The 21,742-nt window shown below is 42.2% G+C and overlaps 1 protein-coding gene across 1 annotated transcript in view; it reads right to left on the bottom strand.

Annotated features, from left to right (window-relative positions):
• LOC128743783 (voltage-dependent calcium channel type A subunit alpha-1) overlaps window positions 1-21,742 on the bottom strand; it is a 157,847-nt gene that overhangs the window by 21,846 nt on the left and 114,259 nt on the right. Inside the window, exons 25-28 of the mRNA XM_053840449.1 lie at window positions 20,223-20,373; window positions 19,900-20,027; window positions 19,624-19,826; window positions 19,351-19,559 (exon numbers count right to left, since the gene is read on the bottom strand). Of these exons, the coding sequence (XP_053696424.1) occupies window positions 19,351-19,559; window positions 19,624-19,826; window positions 19,900-20,027; window positions 20,223-20,373 (691 nt within the window). The remainder of the gene's footprint in view (window positions 1-19,350; window positions 19,560-19,623; window positions 19,827-19,899; window positions 20,028-20,222; window positions 20,374-21,742) is intronic.

Here is a 21,742-nt window from a genome sequence, read left to right as displayed (position 1 = left end):
CAGACGGCTAAAGACTAATTGCTGTAATCATTGTAGAATTACACTGATCAACGTTGGCTCAAGGTGCTCTCCTAGATCTTAACACGGAGGCTAGGAGGATTGGTTTACAAATCAGTGCGCCGAAAACCAAATATATAGTAAGAAGAGGCTCCAACACGTTCGTCTCCCACGGACAGTGCCTTTTAACGGCGATAATCTGGCGATAATAAATGATTGATATGTTTGGGATCGTTGGTCACCGCCGACAATAGTACGAGTAAGGAGATTCGACGACACATTCAACCTTGAAGTTCCTCCGCAAGACCATCATCTTGTTATCGCTGAGATACGTATGCGCGTCGCACGTTTCCAACGATGGGAGGAGAAAGTTGGGTGCCGCTACGATGTCCGTCGATTGAAGAATCCTGAGGTGAAAACGGCCTTTGTCGAACAACTTGAATCTCGAGCCTCGGAGCTGCTACCTGGTAGAACCGTCGAAGAGCAATGGACCGGCATCATGAACGTCTTCATCACGACCAGTGATGAAACCCTCGGCAAAGCGCGCAGCGGGCGGAGGGAGTGGATTTCGGATGAAACTTGGAGGAAGATCGACGAGCGGAGAGAGGCGAAAGCCGGCATTGAGCGAGCGCGGACCAGATCGGCTAAGACAGCTACCCGTCAACGATACGCCGAACTGGAGAGGGCTGTTAAACGTGCTTGTAGGCGGCACAAAAGAGCCTGGACTAACTCCCTAGCCGAACAAAGAGAAACCGCCGCCGCCAATGGTGATATCCGTTTGTTGTACGATATTTCTCGCCGCCTTAGTGGTGCCAGGATGAATACAAAGATGCCGCTAAAGGACAGAACTGGTCAGCTACTGACTGACCCTACAGAACAGCTTAAACGATGGACTGAACATTTTGAACATTTCTTCCGAGTTTCAAATGTCAGAGACCAACAAAACCAGCAGCGTATGATGCCTACAGTTCGTCAAATTAATCGCGTCAACTTTAAGGCACCATCGCTGGATGAAATTGTAGCAGCCATCAAGAGTTTGAAATCCAATAGTGCGCCAGGGATAGACTGTATTTCAGCCGAAATGCTCAAAGCTGACCCATCTTTGTCAGCCCAGATGATGCATCAGCTTTTCAGCAATATATGGGAAATCGCAACTTTTCCGGTGGATTGGATGCACGGCATATTGGTCAAAGTACCTAAGAAAGGAGACCTAACTGAATACGGTAACTGGCGTGGCATCACGTTGCTCTGTATTACTCTCAAAGTACTCTGTAAGGTAATCCTCAACCGGATCCAGGAGAAGAGCGACGTTGCTCTCCGGCGGCAGCAAGCTGGATTCCGTGCTGGTCTATCATGTGTAGATCATGTCACAACGCTCCGCATTATATTGAAGCAGATCAGCGAATTCCAGGACTCTCTTTTTCTGGTGTTCGTTGACTTCGAAAAGGCGTTCGACCGGCTCAATCACGAAAACATCTGAGGTGCACTTAGGCGTAGAGAAGTGCCAGATAAGCTATTCCATCTCATCGAGACTCAGGACGAGGCGTTCTCGTGCAAGGTTTCATGGTTTCGTGCAAGGTCCGATCCCAAAGGGGTTACTGCTGGCGTGAGACAGGGCATTTTATCACCGCTTCTGTTTCTCTTCGTTATGGATGAGATATTAGTTGGAGCAATTGACAGACCAAATCGAGGATTGCTTTGGAATCCGCTAACGATGGAGCAGCTAAATGACCTCGACCTAGCCGACGACATTGTCTTGCTCGCACAACGCCGAAACGATATGCAGAGCAAGTTAGATGACCTCTCCGAGAGCTCCCAGGCAGCAGGTTTCACAGTCAATGTAGCGAAAACTAAGTCTATGGTAGTGAACACCGACAATTCCACCAACTTCACAGTAGCGGGACAACAAGTTGAGCAGGTAGACGCCTTTCAATATCTTGGTAACCAGATAACGCCCGATGGTGGTACCAAGACTGATATAGCGACACGGATCAGGAAGGCCAGGGGTGCCTTTGCAGGTCTGCGAAACATTTGAAGCTCAAACCAGATTACTCTACGTACGAAAACCGGAATCTTTAATTCAAATGTTAAATCCGTACTGCTGTATGCCTGCGAAACGTGGTGTGTCGCAGCGGAGACAACGCAAAAACTGCAGGTATTCATTAACCGGTGCCTGCGATACATCATTCGTGCCTGGTGGCCTGATAACTGAACATTCAATGAGAAACTCCATCGTCGGTGTCATCAACGGCCGACAGCCGCAGTAACTCGTGAACGTAGGTGGAAGTGGATCGGACACACCTTGAGGAAAGAAGTGAACGAGGTTTGCAGAGAAGCACTCGACTCGCAAGCAACACAGCTTGTTATAGAATAGTATAACATTACATACATCAGAACTTCTCTATTACCAGAAAAGCGCAAAAATATTGAAGTCTAATGAAACAACAATTGAAAGAAGTATGTATCAGGTTAATTTAAACCATTTTAAAACGTTATTATAGCATAAGCTACAACTTGTTCTTCCAGTAGTTTAAATTTAGTAATGAAGACATAATAAAAACTTCATGTTGACATGTTGACAAAAACAAACATTATTCATTTGTTATGAGCTGTCAAATAAATTCGTGTTATCACAAAACGTCTCAAAACCTTAATAATAACGACACATGTTTTCAAAGCACGTTTATAGTACTCTTAATCGACTACTTTCCATGAATATTATTTTCTAACTTGTTTTGTGTGTTACTTGGGCTGGAATCCACAAGGACAGCGTAGAAGAGGTAGACCCAGAGGCTCATGGCGACGGAGTTTAGCCAACGACATCCGGGCTGTAGACGAGAACCTGTCCTGGCGACAGGTAAAGGCCATGGCGGGTAACCGTCAGCAGTGGAGATCTCTGATTTCATCCCTTTGTTCTGCCGGACCGGCGGACATGGACGCATAAGTAAGTATGTAAGTAAGAGGCTTCGAACAAGGATTATACGCCGCCTCACAAAACGCTAACCACACCGGTAGTTCTCTACGGACTTGAAACTGTCATTTTGTTTACGGAAGACATACGTGCACTTGCCGTATTAAAACGAAAGGTGATGTGGACTAGTTTTGGTGGAGTACAAACGAATAGTGAAGAGTGACATAGGCATATGAATCACGGGCTCCAGGCACGACTTGGAGAGATTTCCATCGTACATCTGGCGAAAGTTGGCAGTAAAACCTGTTCTTTTCGAGGACCCCACTGGCACCAGCGATAGAGTGACCCAACGTGCCAGATGGTTCGACCAAATAATGCCGATTTGTCGTGCCGAGACGCTCAACGAATTGGCGAGGAGGAGCCCAAACCAAGTACAATGGAGACAAGTTCTTAATACAGCACGAGTCACCCCGGCTCCATACTGCTTGAAGAGGAGGAGAAAATAGGCAAAGATGGTACCTTGCTGAAGTTGCATTTCGGTTAATGCCATGGCCGTCTTCGGTTACCTTGTTGCTACGGCGCTGGAGAATGGCGTCAACGTGAAAGCACATTCCCAAAAAACCGTGGTTGAATGCCCAGATCACCAGATCACGGCAGAACAGAAGCTGGCATAGATCATAGCAGTAATTCGGCTGGTGAAGGACAATGCTAGAACGCTGGCGGCGGGTATTCGCCGTTCGGTAGCAACAGCGCTATTATCAGCGGAAGTCGGGCCTCAAAGGAACTCCACATACAGTTGCGGTCGAACCATCTGAGCCTTCGTACAAAGTGCACATTGTACAAAACGCTAATTAGATCAGCTGTCCTCTACGGGCATGAAACGTGAACACTGCTAGAAGATGGCCCGTGATCACTCGGAGTTTTCGAACGGCGGGTGCTAAGAACCATCTTTGGCGACGTGCAAGAGGACGGTGTATGGAGAACAGATTTCTCCTCCCGGATTGCCCCCAGATCTGGAGACCAGCTGCCATGGATCGAATTATATATAGGAATTATGTTACGCAGGCCTTATCATAAGATGTAGGGCCAACTAAGTAAGTGAGTAAGGGCAACAGCGTGTAAACTACTGAAGAAGGGCCCCGTTCATAAAAATATGACGGAGAGCGAGTAGAGAGGAGGTAACTCAGATCAACCTCAATCATTGCGTCATAGTAAAACTACTATGGCCAGCAGGAAACGGAAACTGGACAGCCGGTAGAGCAGTAAGAACTGCTTTTTATGCAAATAAGCAAGGTTTTGACGTTATCATTCCGACGAATTTGGCCTTTTACTTTCTCGTTCGACAGACTTCGCTGCCAACTGTTAGTGTGCAGGACAATTGCAGGTCTAGTGCTACGATTCTATTGACTGTCCCTTGCGAGAACATACGACGATCGGTTTGTTAGACCGGTGCCGTACCTCCAGGCCAATCTGGAGGCTATGCGATTCAAGTAATAGGTAAGTTGCCTTTCGAAGAAGTGGTTTCGGTTCGGTTCGTACGAAAGCTGCATAGTTGTCAAAATCAAAATAAATTTCGAATGCAGCTGTCACGCACCCACAGGATCTGAATCTGAACGATTTGACCAAGAAACTTATGGTTACTTAAGTTGAGTAGCATATACAGTAACGCTAGAGAGCCGTGACTAAGCTGGAAGTTGCGCTACTAAACGAAGATGCAGTTAGCACTTTTCATGTTGACAGTCGCGAATCCATCATCGAGGTAATTTCCAGCAGTCTATCTCTGATACTGAATATTAACTATTGAATAGTATATAAGTGGTATACCCGTGGTGACTACCAGGATCTCTGCTATAGCGTCAGCTTTCGGAATCCGGCGGTAATACAAAAAACAAGAACGTAGGAGTGTAATTGGAAGTGGCCTTTCACAACCTTGCTAGCACATTTATTAACAGTAAATAGTTAAGCTGACTCTTCTATGACTAGTTTGAGTCATTAATCAGTTGATACAACTATGAGCATCGTAACTGTGCTACTTGGGAATTAACTCTTTCTTGAGGTACTTCGGGTATACAGTGGAAGACAAATCTTGTTTACGGATGAGTTGACGGATTCTTTGATTTGAGGGCATGCTGTACCCAGCTAGCACCAACTCGTATATCAATGTACGAAAATTATCGTAAATATCTCCTAACAAACTCGAAATCGTAACTAAAGCTGGATAAAGTGGGACCAAGTTGATTTTTTATTGTATATAATGATAATAACTGACATACATACGATTTTGAGCACAAAATTGCATAGTAGTACGGAGCGACTCGTGCTTAATCGGATATTATCGTATATAAATACTTATATAGTCGTAACGCTCAAAATTATTCATAATCACGTATATCGCCTCCAAAATATTACGGATATGCCAATTTTGCGCATCAGATACGATTTATTAGCATGTATATCTGTACGTAATGCTGATTTTTATCCTTTTTATACATATGAAAATGCTAGCTGGGTATAACCCTGCTGAAAAAATTAAAGCCGAGGAACAACCAGCTCCCGCTTAACGGTGAAATGCTTTGTAGTCACAAGGTGACCGAATCTGCTTTGGCAGGTGGGGAGTCGTAGGCTCGAATCCTAGTAGAATTAGGCCACCCGATGTCAAAGTGTCTTTAGTATGGGTTTATACTCAGGCCCCTTTATTATCCTTTCTGTGGGCTGAGTTCTATATTGCTCCGATGAAGCCTTTTGACAGTGTAAAAACCACTCTTATAGGTGAAATGTGCTGATCAGTTATCGCTCGCTCAATAGCGGTTATAGCAAAAAGAAATCACAATATATCAATAGTACTGGTCGGAGTGATTAGTCCACACATGGAAAGAAATACGGCAGGAACGAGACTCTTAACGATCTTCGGGCTAGTTGTATCATAGTCAGAAAAAGCGTCCAGAGTAGTAGAACGTAGAACTGTAGTACAACGAGAAGAGCATAGTATGGCGTCTGGAGCAGTTAACAAAGCATTGGCGAGTAGCAGACGCCAGCCTCTGGAGTGATGCGTAACACATTAAGATGGTGAGAGTCTTAGGTCTAATGATGTCCTACCACATCCGGTGAGTAATGACCGGAAAAATTGAAGACTATCATGGAATTACTTTTCTCGACGCATGACCGTATGACGTGGCTACCAACACCGTACGTCGCAGAAGAAAAAAATCGCGCTGGAAATGCAGGTTTTTGAGGCGATCGAAGGATCGCGAACTAGATACAGGGGCAGAGCTACAAATTTTACGAAGCTCAATATGCGGGTAGAGATCAATGGTGACAAATAATGTTGCGGGCATGAAACACGATTACCCTAGTGAGAAAACGGCAAAGGCTATCAATGCAGTAGCTAGAATCATGCCAAATGGCTACCGGACTACTAATCGTACCACGGCCGTGTTGCAGGTTTGTGTTTAATCGTCGAAACTGCGTTATGAATGTCCAGCCTGAATCCTAACACTAGCTACTAAGCGGGAAAGCACGAAGTTAAAGAGCTCGTTCCGGCTCATGGTCATCATGAAAGTCGTCAGTGGGCACAGAACAATGTCGTCAGAGATGTCGGCATCATGCTGGTGGAAAACAACGAGGGTTTCGAATAAAAAAAGATACCTTAGGGGTTTGTAAGCTGATGAAAGATCAGTACGTAGAGGCAAAGGAAACACCTTTGAGTACTTGGTATTCCAAAGTACGAGATTTACCTCTTAACGTAGACTGAACAACATGATGAATGAAATATATTGAGAAGAGTAGATGGAATTGAATTGAAATTAAAGTAAAGGGATGACCCGCGAATTGTTAGCGACGACAGCTAGCACATCCCGATAGATGCAATGGAAACGGAGACATTGGAAGCATAATGCAATGGCATGTAGTTAAACAGAAACTCTACAACGGTAGCCGTATAAGGATGGAATTGGTTTGTTGGTCGTCATTTTACTTCATGAACTTTTTTATCAGTTTAACCTCAAATCTATCTCAATTTCCCAAGCTTTTATTTATATTTAGTTTGCATAATTTTGGTTCAGACTTACTTTACGATGCTACTTGAATTCTATTTCAGTTCATTTTTTGTATTGTTTAAGTTTTCTCGTAAGTTTTTTTTTGCTGTTACAAGATTGCTAGACTTCCCTAAGTTCTTGTTTTGTTTTACTGTATCCCCAAAAAACATTTTCATTGTATAATAGCTTCCCAAGTGTTATACGAGTCTTAGCTAACAACAGCTGAATAGGCATCTCTTAAACAAACCTGTTTATTGGGTCCTTATCAAGAACTGGATTAAATATAAGATTGTGGTAATGAGGTTACAATAACGTATGTTGAACTCAGATGCGAACAAAATTTTAAAATTTTGAAACCGTTTCATCCAAATCGAACTCTTGATAAGTATCGGATTGTATCTGTTATTTTGAGCATTTTTTGTAAACGTCACCTTCGGTATTATGACAAATATCTAGAGTCAATGCAACCCTCCCCTGAGATAGTCAATACCCAATTGTGAAGCTTCCCATTACAACACGGTTCTGTAGTATCGCTAGAATTGGTTTTTATGGCACAGCATTACGGAAGAATTCATAATTTTCGTCGGCGATGGGACGAAAAATCTGACCAGTAGTTAACAGCTGTGCGCTAATTGTATCAGCCTAGCGTTTAGTAAACAATGCAGCAATCAGGCAGCTGGCAAAAGCTGCTCCACCGAAATTGTTTTCCAAATGTTAGTGTGTCTATAGCTAGTCTAATCGTTTAACAACTCCAAACTCTGGAACCTAGTGTTCCAGACTACTACAGTTTCACCAATATCGGAGAAAGTCGTCGAATATCGCATCAGGTACTAGTTGACTTATAAGAACCGGTTCGTGAAACAACATTCGCGATCTTCATTAGGGAACGCCACAAGTATCAACACAATTAACCAACACCAAACACATCGAAAACAGGAATTATATTGGTGGTTAAACAAGTTCAATAAAACATATACAGGTACTCTCTCGCATATAAATAATTACGATTAACAGAAAAGGAGGCAACAAACGGACTTGTTTTACCAGTTATCAGCGAGAAATGACACTTCACCTTTCTGTTCCTAAAGATAAATCGTCGGTTCGAGAAAAAAACGAGAAAAGAAACAGAAAACAAATATAGATCGAATGCAGTAGCTAAAATGGTGGTTGAAGATTAACTTTGAAAAAATAACATTTTTGTTTTTGACAACATTTTTACAGCAGTCTAGGGCAGACAATTTAGCCCTAGATAGAAAACAAAGTGAGACGATAGTACAATATTGGTTGGCAAAATGTAGCACGTGCCGAAGGGACCTACCTGAAGGAGCGCTTGCGCATGGTGGTACGTCGCGCCAGGCTGGCCAGAGTACCCTCGTGTTCAGCCTCGTGGTTTCCGTTCGGTGCCGGCACATACAGCAGGTGCGTCTGCGAGTTGACACCTTCGCCGTTCTCAATACTCAGCGAACCGGTCCGCGAGCCGCCCGTTTTTTCGAGGGCGGCCATGTCCAGGATCGCATTGAACAGCGATGGCTTCTATGGGGGTTGGAGTTCGATTGGTCGTTGCATTTCGGCCCGTTGGATGTTTTGGATTTTGCAGTGGATATGTGAGATTTTGTTGTTGTTTTTTTTTTAATTTTTGGTTGCATTGGCAGCCGCGGGATGATGGTATGGATGTTGTGGTGAGGATTTGTGCCGCGCACATTCGCCAGTAGTATGAACACGTGCATTTGGGGTGCAGATTGGCCACAGGCACGGATGATACGGATTTGTGACGTGGTTTGTTTTTTTCAACGTGATGACAGTTTTTATGGTACAATTGAATGCAGTATTTTTTACAGTAGTTTTATTGATGAAAGTTAGCGGAAGCAAGTTTTAATCGAAGCATAAAACAAACAAATAGAATATATGAAATTGTTTAGAAATTTTAAATACAATGTTTAATAGTTAAAGTTTATAAAAACTGCTTTTAACAGGCGGATGTGACAAATCAAGAAATCTTCATCGGATTCAAATACAGAACGAGTTGTTTAGGCTGATTGTTGATTTGTCACATTCTTTGCAGTTGAAATCGACTATCAAATCAGATGATTGCATTGCAAACAGAGGATTTCAATTGCTGCTTTTGGGATTCAATCGTTTGTATTTACAGTTTAGTGGTTTTTTATTGCGATTTAAGTGAAAAAAATGTAAGAAAAAATTGAAATCCACAAAAAGTTGAAAATTGTATGCTGTAAAACATGCAGATAAGAAATAATTTTGAAATTCTATACTAGAAGAAGGTATCGAAAATCCAATTCACTCATCATGCAAAATGTAAATTCTTACTGACTTATTGCAAAATGTATGTACAAAATTCTGATGTGATTTTTGATCGACTGTAGGAATGCTTCATGTTGTTTTCTGGGTTGTGATTTGCTTAGTGATTGTTTGTTGTTGCTACTGAAAAATGGCTATTTTGCAACTATGACTATTGAACAAGAATGGTACGAGTCCTAATGACGTTCTAGATGCTAATACTATCTCGAGACGACACAGAACTTAAAAGAAAACTTCAACTATATTCTTGCTAAGGGCAAAATTAGAATCATAGGACTTCAAAACCAACTATTTACTAAACTAAAAAGCATAGAAATATCTATTACTTAGGGGCTAGAGGTTATGATGCTATTGCAGATTAAATATAGGACAAGTTTTCTCCAATTAGTTGTTATTTGCTGAAAATATTTCATCCTTCTATTCTGTTTTCAGCCTAAAATGAGTATCTAAATTGTTTTTATGAACTACTTTCGTTATTAATTAGCTTGTGTTCTTTTATTAAATGAGCCACATTTGAAAGATAGATATAGATTTGAGAACAGAAAATTCAGCACAATTATCAAAATGTATCGGAATTTATCTCAAGTGAGCTAGAAACAACTTTTATTACAAAGTAAATTGTTATCCTCTAAACATTTACAGTGGTTAAACCATTGAATCATACCATATCATACCTGACTGGGAACGTGTAGCGGCAAATGGACAATCACTTGTATAATGGTGTTTGGCTTGCCTGACACGTACAGCAAATAGGGATATACTACAAAAGTTCAATTCAATGGACAAAGTAGTCTAAGCCCCCCCCCCCCCAACAAATTTTGGATTTAAGTCACTTTATCAGCATGGGTCATTCGTGACTTCTGCGGGGTTGGGATTTGAACCCGGGTCCTCGGCGTGAATGGTAATCACTACACCGGGGCTGACCCCTACGACATTTTTAATATCGGAACTCATTTTCCTAGAAGCAATCTATTTATGTATCTGTGGAAAATCAATTGGACGTTCTTCAAGAAACATTTGCTTGCCTCACCGCATCTATATATATAAGAGCCTAGTCTGTAGCCAAAACGAGGAGCGCGATATGTACTTTCGTGGTAATAATCGAGTGAATTGGAGAAATCTTGTTCATCACGCTTTGTCTAAGGATGGAAAGTCAATATGTAAGTCCTCGAACATTAAGGACAGCTGAGTGTTACTCTCCTCCAGCAATGATGGATCTCCTATGGACTTGAAAGCATTGAGAGCTAGTGCGTCTAAAGAGAATGGTTGTAATAGCTGTTATTCGTCGCTATCACTTAAAAGCAGTACGGATAAACATCATATCCAAGTTACCTGGGCGCCCCCAACAGTAATTTGCCCTTATTGGCGGATCTCTGATGCAGTAGATCAACGCGTACCGCGACGCGCAACTAGTGAGATTTAATAGAAGATCTTAACATAAAAAAACTTCTGGGTTCAGGCAGCCTCGCTTTTTTCCGACAAAAATGTTGAAATGGAGGAGGAGGAGATTATGAGTATAGAGGAGTAGCATGTATTGAACGATACGGTAACAGATGTTTAATCTTGCTCTTCGTCTATCCTCAATACGCCGACTCGTTGCGACGAATAAACGTCACTCTAAGATCCGGACCTAAAATGGAAGAGCTGAGAATGACGTTCCGTGGAAATGTAATCGAACAACAACTCAGAGAAAAATGTGACAAATCTTTTATGGTTTACTTTTTATATAACTGTCCATAATCACTCTGAGCAAACTAATGCAATTGATTTTGAACTAAAAACGGCCTTTAATAGTAATAACTACGAAATCGCCATAGCCAAATTGGAAAACTAAGATTCGGTGCCAGAGTTATCAGTCGATTATGTTTGTATCTCACTTGGTTGGCAGTGAAAACTGTTGATAATTATTCTGACGAATTTTCTGCTTTATCTGGAATTCCTCAAAGCAGCCACCTAGGATCGTTGATATTTCTTTTATACATCAACGATGTCAATTTAAAACTGAAAGTTCCCCATTTGTTCTTCGCCGACGATTTGAAAATTTTCAATCGAATCAACTCTAATATCTTTATTGTGAGTGACGTAATTCTTTTGTCGTGTAAAATCTACATTTCTCCTGACCAGTATGGTTTCGTACCAGGAAGATCAGTTGATACACATTTGTTAGAGTTCACTCTATTTTGCATTAGCACAATTGGCTCGGGCAGCCAAGGTGAAGCCATCTACATGGATTTTAAGTCAGTATTTGTTCGGATTGAATATGATATTACCCTGAAGTAGTTTGCTAAGCTTGCGTTTTCTCAACGACTTTGTCGTTTGTTGGGGTCTTATTTGAAAAACAGGAAGCTACAGGGTAAAATTGGATCATCGCTCTCTGATAGCTTCGTGAATGAGACTGGAGTTTGCCAAGGTGGCAACTTTGGCCTGTTGTTATTCTCGCTATTTTTCAATGATGTAACGGTTCTACCTTTAAGACGTAAACTGGTATATGCCGACGACTTAAACATATACGCTGTTGTGGGAAGCTTGGCCGACTGCTACGTTCTTCAGTCTTTTTCGATTGGTGCCAAAAAAATAGAATGACATTCAGTATTGATAAATGTGTCGTGATTTCATTCCATCGCAAACGGAATCGTGAAATTTTTGAATTAGAATATCGATCTGATACTTGAGCGTGTGGAGTGCATCAAAGATCTCGGAGTTTTAATTGGCTCAAGGTTGACTTTTCGGAACCATCTGTCAGCTATCATCGATAAAGCAAATAGACAATTGGGACTCATTTTCAAAATTGTGGCAGAGTACGACGCTGCCTTCGTTCATAGTTCTGCGCACTTGTCCGCAACAGAAAACTCTTCAGTTGTTTGGTCGCCGAATCGTGGAAACTGGATCCAACGCAAGTTTGTATAGTATGTCCTTAGGTATTTACGATGGAATAACCCGCAGAATCTCCCATCATATGAAACTCGCTGGTCGCTGTCAGTTGTTGAGACTGACAACTCTCGAAAACAGAAGAAAAGCATTCAATGCTGTCATGGCAGTAAAACTTCTCAATTCTGAAGTGGATAGTCCTACTTTACAAGAACACTTGCAGGCAAGAGAATTTCATCATCTTCTTCTTCAGCAGCATAGAGCCGGGGTGGCTCGTGCTGTTTCAAGCACTCGTCTCCATTCAACTCGGTCTTGGGCCACTCGTCGCCAATTTCCTAGTCGTCTCAGAAGTCGCAAATCGCTTTCGACCTGGTCGAGCCATCGTGCACGTTGGGCCCCCCTGTTCCTGGTGCCGGTGGGGTTGTTGAAGAGGACTATTTTTGTCGCACTGTCGTCCGGCATCCTTACGACGTGTCCGGCCCACCGTAGCCTGCTAACTTTCGCTAGATGTACGATGGGAGTCTCCCCAAGCAGTGCCTGTAGCTCGTGATTCATACGCCTCCGCCACTCTCCGCTTTCAGTTTGTACTCCGCCAAATATCGTCCGCAGCACTTTCCGCTCAAACACGGCAAGGGCGCGTATGTCCTCCGTAAGCAGCGTCACGGCTTCAATTCCATAAAGAACTACCGGTCTAATAATGGTTTTGTACATTGTTAGCTTCGTGCGGCGGCATACGCTTCCTGACCGTAACGTTTTACGAAGGGCAAAGTAGGACCGATTTCCCGCTTGGATGCGCCGCTGGATCTCCTTACTAGTGTTGTTGTCCGCGGGCACCAGCGATCCCAAATACACGAACTCCTCTACCACTTCAACTTCGTCGCCGTCAACGGTTACCGTTCGTGGGAGGCACGCATTTGTTTCCTTTGAGCCTCTTCCTTTCATGTATTTGGTCTTCGACGCATTTATTTTTAGCTCAATTCTCCTAGACTCCACTTTCAGTCTGGCGTAGATTGCCTCCGCCGTCGCAAAGTTCCTGGCAATGATATCGAAGTCATCTGCAAAGCCTAGAAGTTGGCTACTCTTGGTAAAAATCGTGCCTCTCGTTTCGATGCCCGCTCGTCGGATCACCCCCTCAAGAGCGATGTTGAACAGCATGCAGGATAGACCGTCACCTTGTCTCAACCCTCGTCGCGTCTCGAAGGGACTCGAGAGTGTCCCAGAGATGCGTACGAAACACATCACTCGATCCAATGTAGCTCTGATCAGTCGCGTCAGTTTGTCCGGAAAACCGTATTCGTGCATTATCTGCCATAGCTTGTCTCGATCGACTGTATCGTATGCTGCTTTGAAATCAATAAAGATGTGATGCGTGGGCACGTTGTATTCCCGACATTTCTGCAAGATCTGTCGGACTTGGACTTGGACTTGGACTTGGACTTGAACTTGAACTTGGACTTGGACTTGGACTTGGACTTGGACTTGGACTTGGACTTGGACTTGGACTTGGACTTGGACTTGGACTTGGACTTGGACTTGGACTTGGACTTGGACTTGGACTTGGACTTGGACTTGGACTTGGACTTGGACTTGGACTTGGACTTGGACTTGGACTTGGACTTGGACTTGGACTTGGACTTGGACTTGGACTTGGACTTGGACTTGGACTTGGACTTGGACTTGGACCTGGTTTTTGACTTGGACTTGGACTTGGATTTGGACTTGGACTTGGATTAGGACTTGGATTTGGACTTGGACTTGGACATGGACTTGGACTTGGACTTGGACTTGGACTTGGACTTGGACATGGACTTGGACTTGGACTTGGACTTGGACTTGGACATGGACTTGGACTTGGACTTGGACTTGGACTTGGACTTGGACTTGGACTTGGACTTGGACTTGGACTTGGACTTGGACTTGGACTTGGACTTGGACTTGGACTTGGACTTGGACTTGGACTTGGACTTGGACTTGGACTTGGACTTGGACTTGGACTTGGACTTGGACTTGGACTTGGACTTGGACTTGGACTTGGACTTGGACTTGGACTTGGACTTGGACTTGGACTTGGACTTGAACTTGGACTTGGACTTGGACTTGGACTTGGACTTGGACTTGGACTTGGACTTGGACTTGGACTTGGACTTGGACTTGGACTTGGACTTGGACTTGGACTTGGACTTGGACTTGGACTTGGACTTGGACTTGGACTTGGACTTGGACTTGGACTTGGACTTGGACTTGGACTTGGACTTGGACTTGGACTTGGACTTGGACTTGGACTTGGACTTGGACCTGGTTTTTGACTTGGACTTGGACTTGGACTTGGACTTGGACATGGACTTGGACTTGGACTTGGACTTGGACTTGGACTTGGACATGGACTTGGACTTGGACTTGGACTTGGACTTGGACTTGGACTTGGACTTGGACTTGGACTTGGACTTGGACTTGGACTTGGACTTGGACTTGGACTTGGACTTGGACTTGGACTTGGACTTGGACTTGGACTTGGACTTGGACTTGGACTTGGACTTGGACTTGGACTTGGACTTGGACTTGGACTTGGACTTGGACTTGGACTTGGACTTGAACTTGGACTTGGACTTGGACTTGGACTTGGACTTGGACTTGGACTTGGACTTGGACTTGGACTTGGACTTGAACTTGGACTTGGACTTGGACTTGGACTTGGACTTGGACTTGGACTTGGACTTGGACTTGGACTTGGACTTGGACTTGGACTTGGACTTGGACTTGGACTTGGACTTGGACTTGGACTTGGACTTGGACTTGGACTTGGACTTGGACTTGGACTTGGACTTGGACTTGGACTTGGACTTGGACTTGGACTTGGACCTGGTTTTTGACTTGGACTTGGACTTGGACTTGGACTTGGACTTGGACTTGGACTTGGACTTGGACTTGGACTTGGACGTGGACTTGGACTTGGACTTGGACTTGGACTTGGACTTGGACTTGGACTTGGACTTGGACTTGGACTTGGACTTGGACTTGGACTTGGACTTGGACTTGGACTTGGACTTGGACTTGGACTTGGACTTGGACTTGGACTTGGACTTGGACTTGGACTTGGACTTGGACTTGGACTTGGACTTGGACTTGGACTTGGACTTGGACTTGGACTTGGACTTGGACTTGGACTTGGACTTGGACTTGGACTTGGACTTGGACTTGGACTTGGACTTGGACTTGAACTTGGACTTGGACTTGGACTTGGACTTGGACTTGGACTTGGACTTGGACTTGGACTTGGACTTGGACTTGGACTTGGACTTGGACTTGGACTTGGACTTGGACTTGGACTTGGACTTGGACTTGGACTTGGACTTGGACTTGGACTTGGACTTGGACTTGGACTTGGACTTGGACTTGGACTTGGACTTGGACTTGGACTTGGACTTGGACTTGGACTTGGACTTGGACTTGGACTTGGACTTGGACTTGGACTTGGACTTGGACTTGGACTTGGACTTGGACTTGGACTTGGACTTGGACTTGGACTTGGACTTGGACTTGGACTTGGACTTGGACTTGGACTTGGACTTGGACTTGGACTTGGACTTGGACTTGGACTTGGACTTGGACTTGGACTTGGACTTGGACTTGGACTTGGACTTGGACTTGGACTTGGACTTGGACTTGGACTTGGACTTGGACTTGGACTTGGACTTGGACTTGGACTTGGACTTTGATTTTGACTTTGACTTTGACTTGAACTTGGACATGGACTTGAACCTGGGGCATGGATCCGAACTTGACCTTGGACTTGGACTTGGACTTGGACTTGGAGTTGAACTTGTACTAAAACTTAGGTTTGGACTTGGTCAGAAACTTAGAACTGGGCTTCAATTTGAACCTAGACTTTTGTTTTGGACTTAGATATGGACATAACCTTGGCTATGTGAATAATGGTCGATTTCCATCTTTGAACGTTAGCATAGCATCGTTAGCAAATTGAGGGCCGATGAAGATGTATTTGTGTTATAAATTCAAATCAGTGCTCACCATAATTTGTTTGATTGAACGGCTATAATCCTCTGTTCTCATGTATCTATTCTAAGATGGGCTCGTTGATTCATTTTTCACTGTCACTGTACTTTGCAACCCCCATTGAACGCTTAAAAACGGTATTCCATCTTATCAGTGATAATTACAATTTATCCATAGTGAAATTATCAATCAGAGTTACTTCAAAAAAGTGAAGAATTAAGAAAAGTTGGAGAATTTTGTAGACTCACAGTGCGCAAAAAAGGAATTCAAACGATTTGTTAATTCACAATATGCACCGCAAACAAATTTCTGTACAACATTTAATCGTAGTTTTGCTTCCAAAAAATGGTGGGTGCAATCGAGTTTAGTAAGTATAAATATTTTACAAGGTTAGTATTTGAGTGGCGGTTGATGACTTTTCTATGTTCAGATGTGTTAGTTCTAAATGATGATTGAAAAAACCCACTAAAAGTCTAAGTTTGCAAACTACGGTCTAAGAAAAAAGGAAGGATTCAAAACAACAATTACCTAGTCAAAAATTTAACCCCGATTTCGGCTCTAGTCAAATGGAACTGGAATATTTGAGGTAGCAAAGAAGTGGTTCTCTTCAACGGGGAGGCAGTTTTTGGGGCGCTGTTTTACGAAAGTCCCCTCACTCGGCTGTTAGGGAGGATTCGCTTGGGAAGCATTCTGACTTCTGAGACAAAGGAAGAGATGTCAACCCTCGATGTCTGGAGCGAGCGGGCTCAACCGGGACTGGCATCTGCCTGCCGGGCGCCGGATGCGGGAGTTTCCCGTCGCACGGGTCAGGATATCTAGTTCTAGTTTCTGGCTTAGTACTTTTCATCTGGACAACATGGTTTAACTTTGACGAAACGGATCGAGAAAGTGCTCTGGAATGAATGGTACAGAAAGTGTCATTTAGGATTTCGTGTGCCGCTGGGAGTTGGGCTGGTTGATGGTCGTGGTCGGGCGACTGGTTTAGGGAAAAAAAGTACTGCTCCGATGCCGAAAGTTGGATTAGATGGCGAATAACTTCTTAATCGAACTAGTTCCAATTTAGGATGGAAGTCGACTTGATGTTAGATTAATGAAACTGCTAATACAAATTGTAAGAATTCAATCTGTGATAATTACACCCATAACATAAGTATTCTATGGAATGGGAATGCTTTGATAGCAGACTACTACAAACTACTATTTTCAACTTTCCAATTTGATTGAAATTTCTACATCAATCAACTAGTTTCCTCAGTTGCATTATGAAAAGTGAAGAAATGCTCGATAATTTTCATACCAGAATTACCGAAGCGTGCTTGGAGCCAAGCTACCAATTAATCAGTTTTTTTTGTTGTAGTACAAAAGTTCAATCGCAGGATTGGATAGAACGTTTCTGGTATGACAAAATCGAATGCTTTTCATGTACAGTTCTGTAGCTTCTAGTGCTAACAGTTTTCTGTAATTTACTCTATTATCTACATCCCGCCAAACAAATTTTTTTATAGGTTGCTACAAAATTCTCCAAAGTCTTTTCTTGGAATTTATGATCTGTCGTTCGAACGTTTTCTAATCCACAGGCATTGTGTTTAAAGTATGTTTCCCGTGATTCGGTTATAGAAAAAGAATTAGGGTGGATTATCTTTGTCATATGATTTTTTCTCTCCAGTGATCCTATATCAAGAACTATACTAAAGTGCTGCATAAAATCTACTCTGAACTAATCTAAGAAGTAGGTATTTTAGTGTGTGGTTGTGACTCTCAATAGTTGTGTTGTTGTTTAGTGATTTTGTAGAAAATCATGAATTACTGATTATTATTAAAATACTAGAGAGAACGAAACAGGGCATCAAGCTTTAAGAGTTAAACCCGAAGTTTCAGTCTAGTCTATGTAGTTAAGTGAACCGAAAAACAGAATATTGAAACAAAACAAAAAAATATTTCAAACAATTACTTAGAACCTTCTATTCTAGATTGAAACTTGACAGTTCAAAAAAAGCCTTTAGGAGAAACGAAAACGTTTTGATAAAAAAAATCAACTAAAAGCAGTTAAGAAGGGAAAATTAAAAGAAATAGTTTTGATAAAGTAGGAAAATTCCAAAAGGAATAAATTGAAAACAACTCGATTGTAGCATTAAATAAGAAGATAATATATAAAAAGTGAGTTGTACCGGCAGTCTGGCCGTGGGACTATTTTTGCTTGCATCTTGAGCCTGTAAAAACGAACGGCCATCATATTACGATATTGTGTTGGTTTCCTTCTCTTAATACTGTTCTTATTGCTAAGAGAAATATTTATCACTGAACTACCACCTACTGTGAAACAGAAATGAAAGCCGAACGATATGTTTTTCGTTTTTTCCTGTATGATTGGAAATAATAGTACTTGAGATGTTCGATTCAAGAAGTTAACCGATTTTTTTTTGTTTTCCGAGTGTAAATTGGCAATTTTAAAGACGTAAATCTGCAATTTGGGACCTAAACGATATTTGGGAACCAAATACAATAAACATACGAAATGACATAACTAAGGGACCGATCAATAATGTCTCTAGACACAGAAAGTGAACGGAACAAAAATGTAGAGAAAGTGATAGATTTAACGACAGAGACGACTTACGAAAACAGTGTTAAGTACTGAATAACTTTCCACTAGACGATAATAAATCGTATATAAAATGCTAGTCGAACAAATCAACGAAACAATAAAAACGTGTAATAACACAATAGGATAACTTTACTCGAACTCGCACGAACCAGCTAAGACATAAATCAAGATCACTGCTGATATCTTCTTTATCGAAACTTACGATCACTTGCTGGTAAAAAAACGAAAACAATCAATCCGACTGAACGAACATGAACGTGAATGGGTATTTTATGGAACATAAGAAAAATCATACAATTTCGATCAAAGTTCTAGTTCTACAACGTAATCAAACAATAAGATCCAACAACGGAAACGAATAAGAACTGATATAGTTGTATCGAATGGCTGAGCACACTAAATTATTTTAGTAGAGCTCACGTTATGTCTAATCGGTTTTGGTTTGTTTTGTTAAAAATTTTTATCAGCCATGGTTTTGCAGTTTCCGATATGTTTCACCTTAGTCTATAGCATTTTGCTTTGTACTCATATGTTTTGCCGAAGAAACCAAAGAAAACGAAAGAATTTTTGTTTCCGAAAACCAATTCTGCAAGCCACACACTTACCGGCAGATCCGACTCAATCTGACCGAATTTCGTATTCCGCCAGGACTCCAAAATGAGCAGCCCGGCGTAGATTTTGCCCACCGACAGCTTGCCGGTGTTCAGTTCTTCCTTTCGGGGCACCAACAGATCCAACATCTTCTTCGCTTGCAGTGGCCAGATATGGCTGATCGTATGTCGCAGTTCCTGGTCCGCTTGGTCCATTTCTTCGGCTGCAATAACCGAAAAAAGAGATGACCGAATTTGTGGAAATAAATTAGTTCAAACTCCACTTACCAGTTCTCATTTTGATGTTGAGGTTTTCCCGGATCAGCGCAAAGAGGGTCGTAGTAAATCCGACCTTTCCCTCCGCGTCCAGTGGCATGTTCATGCGGATGAGCTTTTTGTAGGCGAGTCGGTTGGGACATTTGTTACCAAATCCCAAAGGAGGATCCATGTTTTTCAACATGTCATACATTTCTGTATAGAGTATTTTACCCCTGGCAAAGTGAAAGATAAACAGCATTGGTGCAGACGTCTATGAAAAAGATTCTAAGCTCTCTAGCAACTTACGTAGCATTTGGATCGTACTCGGCCCATATCCGTACAAATTCGTCCAGATGATGGGCTCCGAGAATACTGGAATCACGTGTCAGATAGTCAAAGTTGTCCATAATGACAGCAACGAACAAATTCAGCATCTGTGAAAATATAAATGACGGTGGAATAAGGCGTTTTCTTATAGTTATTCCACGCTCCTTAGTTTGGTCTCATTCCAAAAATTATCTTCTCAATCCCAAACCCTACAATAACGTATACCTACCCACGACATTTATTAACAATTGAAATAGTCATATGCACAATCGAAAGTCTTAAGCCTTTGAGTTGATACTTACAAGAAACGAACAGAAGAAGATGAACGACACGAAGTACGCATAGGCCATCGTCGATCCGCAGGTTTCATTGGTCTTGCCTGCCCTCGGGTCACACGGTCGCCCCTTGAGACATGCCAGCATAATGTTCGGCCACGACTCGCCCGTTGCACATCTGTATTTTCCAGGGTTTTCCAGGGGTTCCAAGCAGTTCCAGGGAGCGGGCCGTGCATTCGCGGGAACAAAAGGGTTGCGCCGGACAGGAACAGAGGCAAAATCGGATTAGCAGGATTCTTTGGAGTTACATTCGCAAAAAAGCAGTAGTACGTAATATGTGTGTTTTCAGGACAAGCTGAGCTGACATACCAGGTGTTAAGTTGGATGGCATTCACTCTGCACTTGGTATGTCACCGTCACTTGATCAAGCTTTTCAAGGGTGTGTGTGTTATTTGCTTAACTGTTAATTAGGCTTAGTGTTTTGTATCATTGTTAAGTGAGATACGTGAGGGGGTTTGTGAGTATGGTATAATGTGTTTAGCAATTTTGATTTTAAATCCACATTTTCTAAGCGGATTTCTTTTCTGATGAGCTGATGGATTTGAAAGCGGTAAATCGGATCAGCAATAATAATTAGACTAATTATTGATGATTCGGATTTTTGGTTTGCAGTATAATGAGTATAGCAAGGCAAAACTAGTCAACTAGTATCTAACAAACTCTATGAATCAATGTTTTGATTCGAACTGAACTGGAACTAGCAATAAACTACTTCGAGAAACTAGCAAGTAATGTGAACTCTAAACAAATAAAACTTATTGAAGTTGCTAAATCCTAGATGAACTAATGAACAGAACAGAGCAATTGGACTCATAACAGGGGTTGCAAACTATAATGCTTTTATCTGTACATTTTGACCGATTTTTGTGCCAAAAGAGTTCAATTCCTGTTGGAAAGGTTCGATTGCGAAGCTGGTTAGCAGTAATGTAGAGTTTACAAAGTGTTCCTCTGATTGGTGTGTTAAAAGAATTGAATTCCTTTCAATGCGGTGTGGTCAAGCTAAAGTTACTTTCAAAAGGTGATGGTAAAAAATCAAAATAAGGACAATATAAAAATCAATTACTCCAATTGGAACACGACATCCCTCTACTAGGGAGCACTGTCTCCAATGTGGCTTGAATCCTTGTTCAAGTGTTCGAGGAATCGCACTATGGTGGGACTTGCCTAGTTCCGACTATGTACAGAATCACTAGATTGGGTGGAAGCTATATCATAACCAGCTACTAGTACCTGTTTGGGTTGTAAGAGTCCTAGGTTTAACTCATCGTACTATGGTTTTCGGTCTCTAGATAAAATATGAATACTACATGTTTTTTTTCTCTGGTTTGATATCATTGACCACTAGAGTGAGATTTAATCGAAAAGTAGATCTAAGTCAAAAGTGAGTCAAAATTTGCGCATGGTGATCTATTACTGCTGGTTAGTAAAAATCGAAAGTGTCCTATCTATCGCTATAAAGAAGTAACTATCCAGACTTTGCAAACACT

This window comes from Sabethes cyaneus, chromosome 3, assembly GCF_943734655.1.
Source record: "Sabethes cyaneus chromosome 3, idSabCyanKW18_F2, whole genome shotgun sequence".
NCBI lineage: Eukaryota > Metazoa > Arthropoda > Insecta > Diptera > Culicidae > Sabethes > Sabethes cyaneus.
Note: the sequence above shows the minus strand (reverse complement) of the source record. Positions and strands in the feature narration are given on the sequence as shown.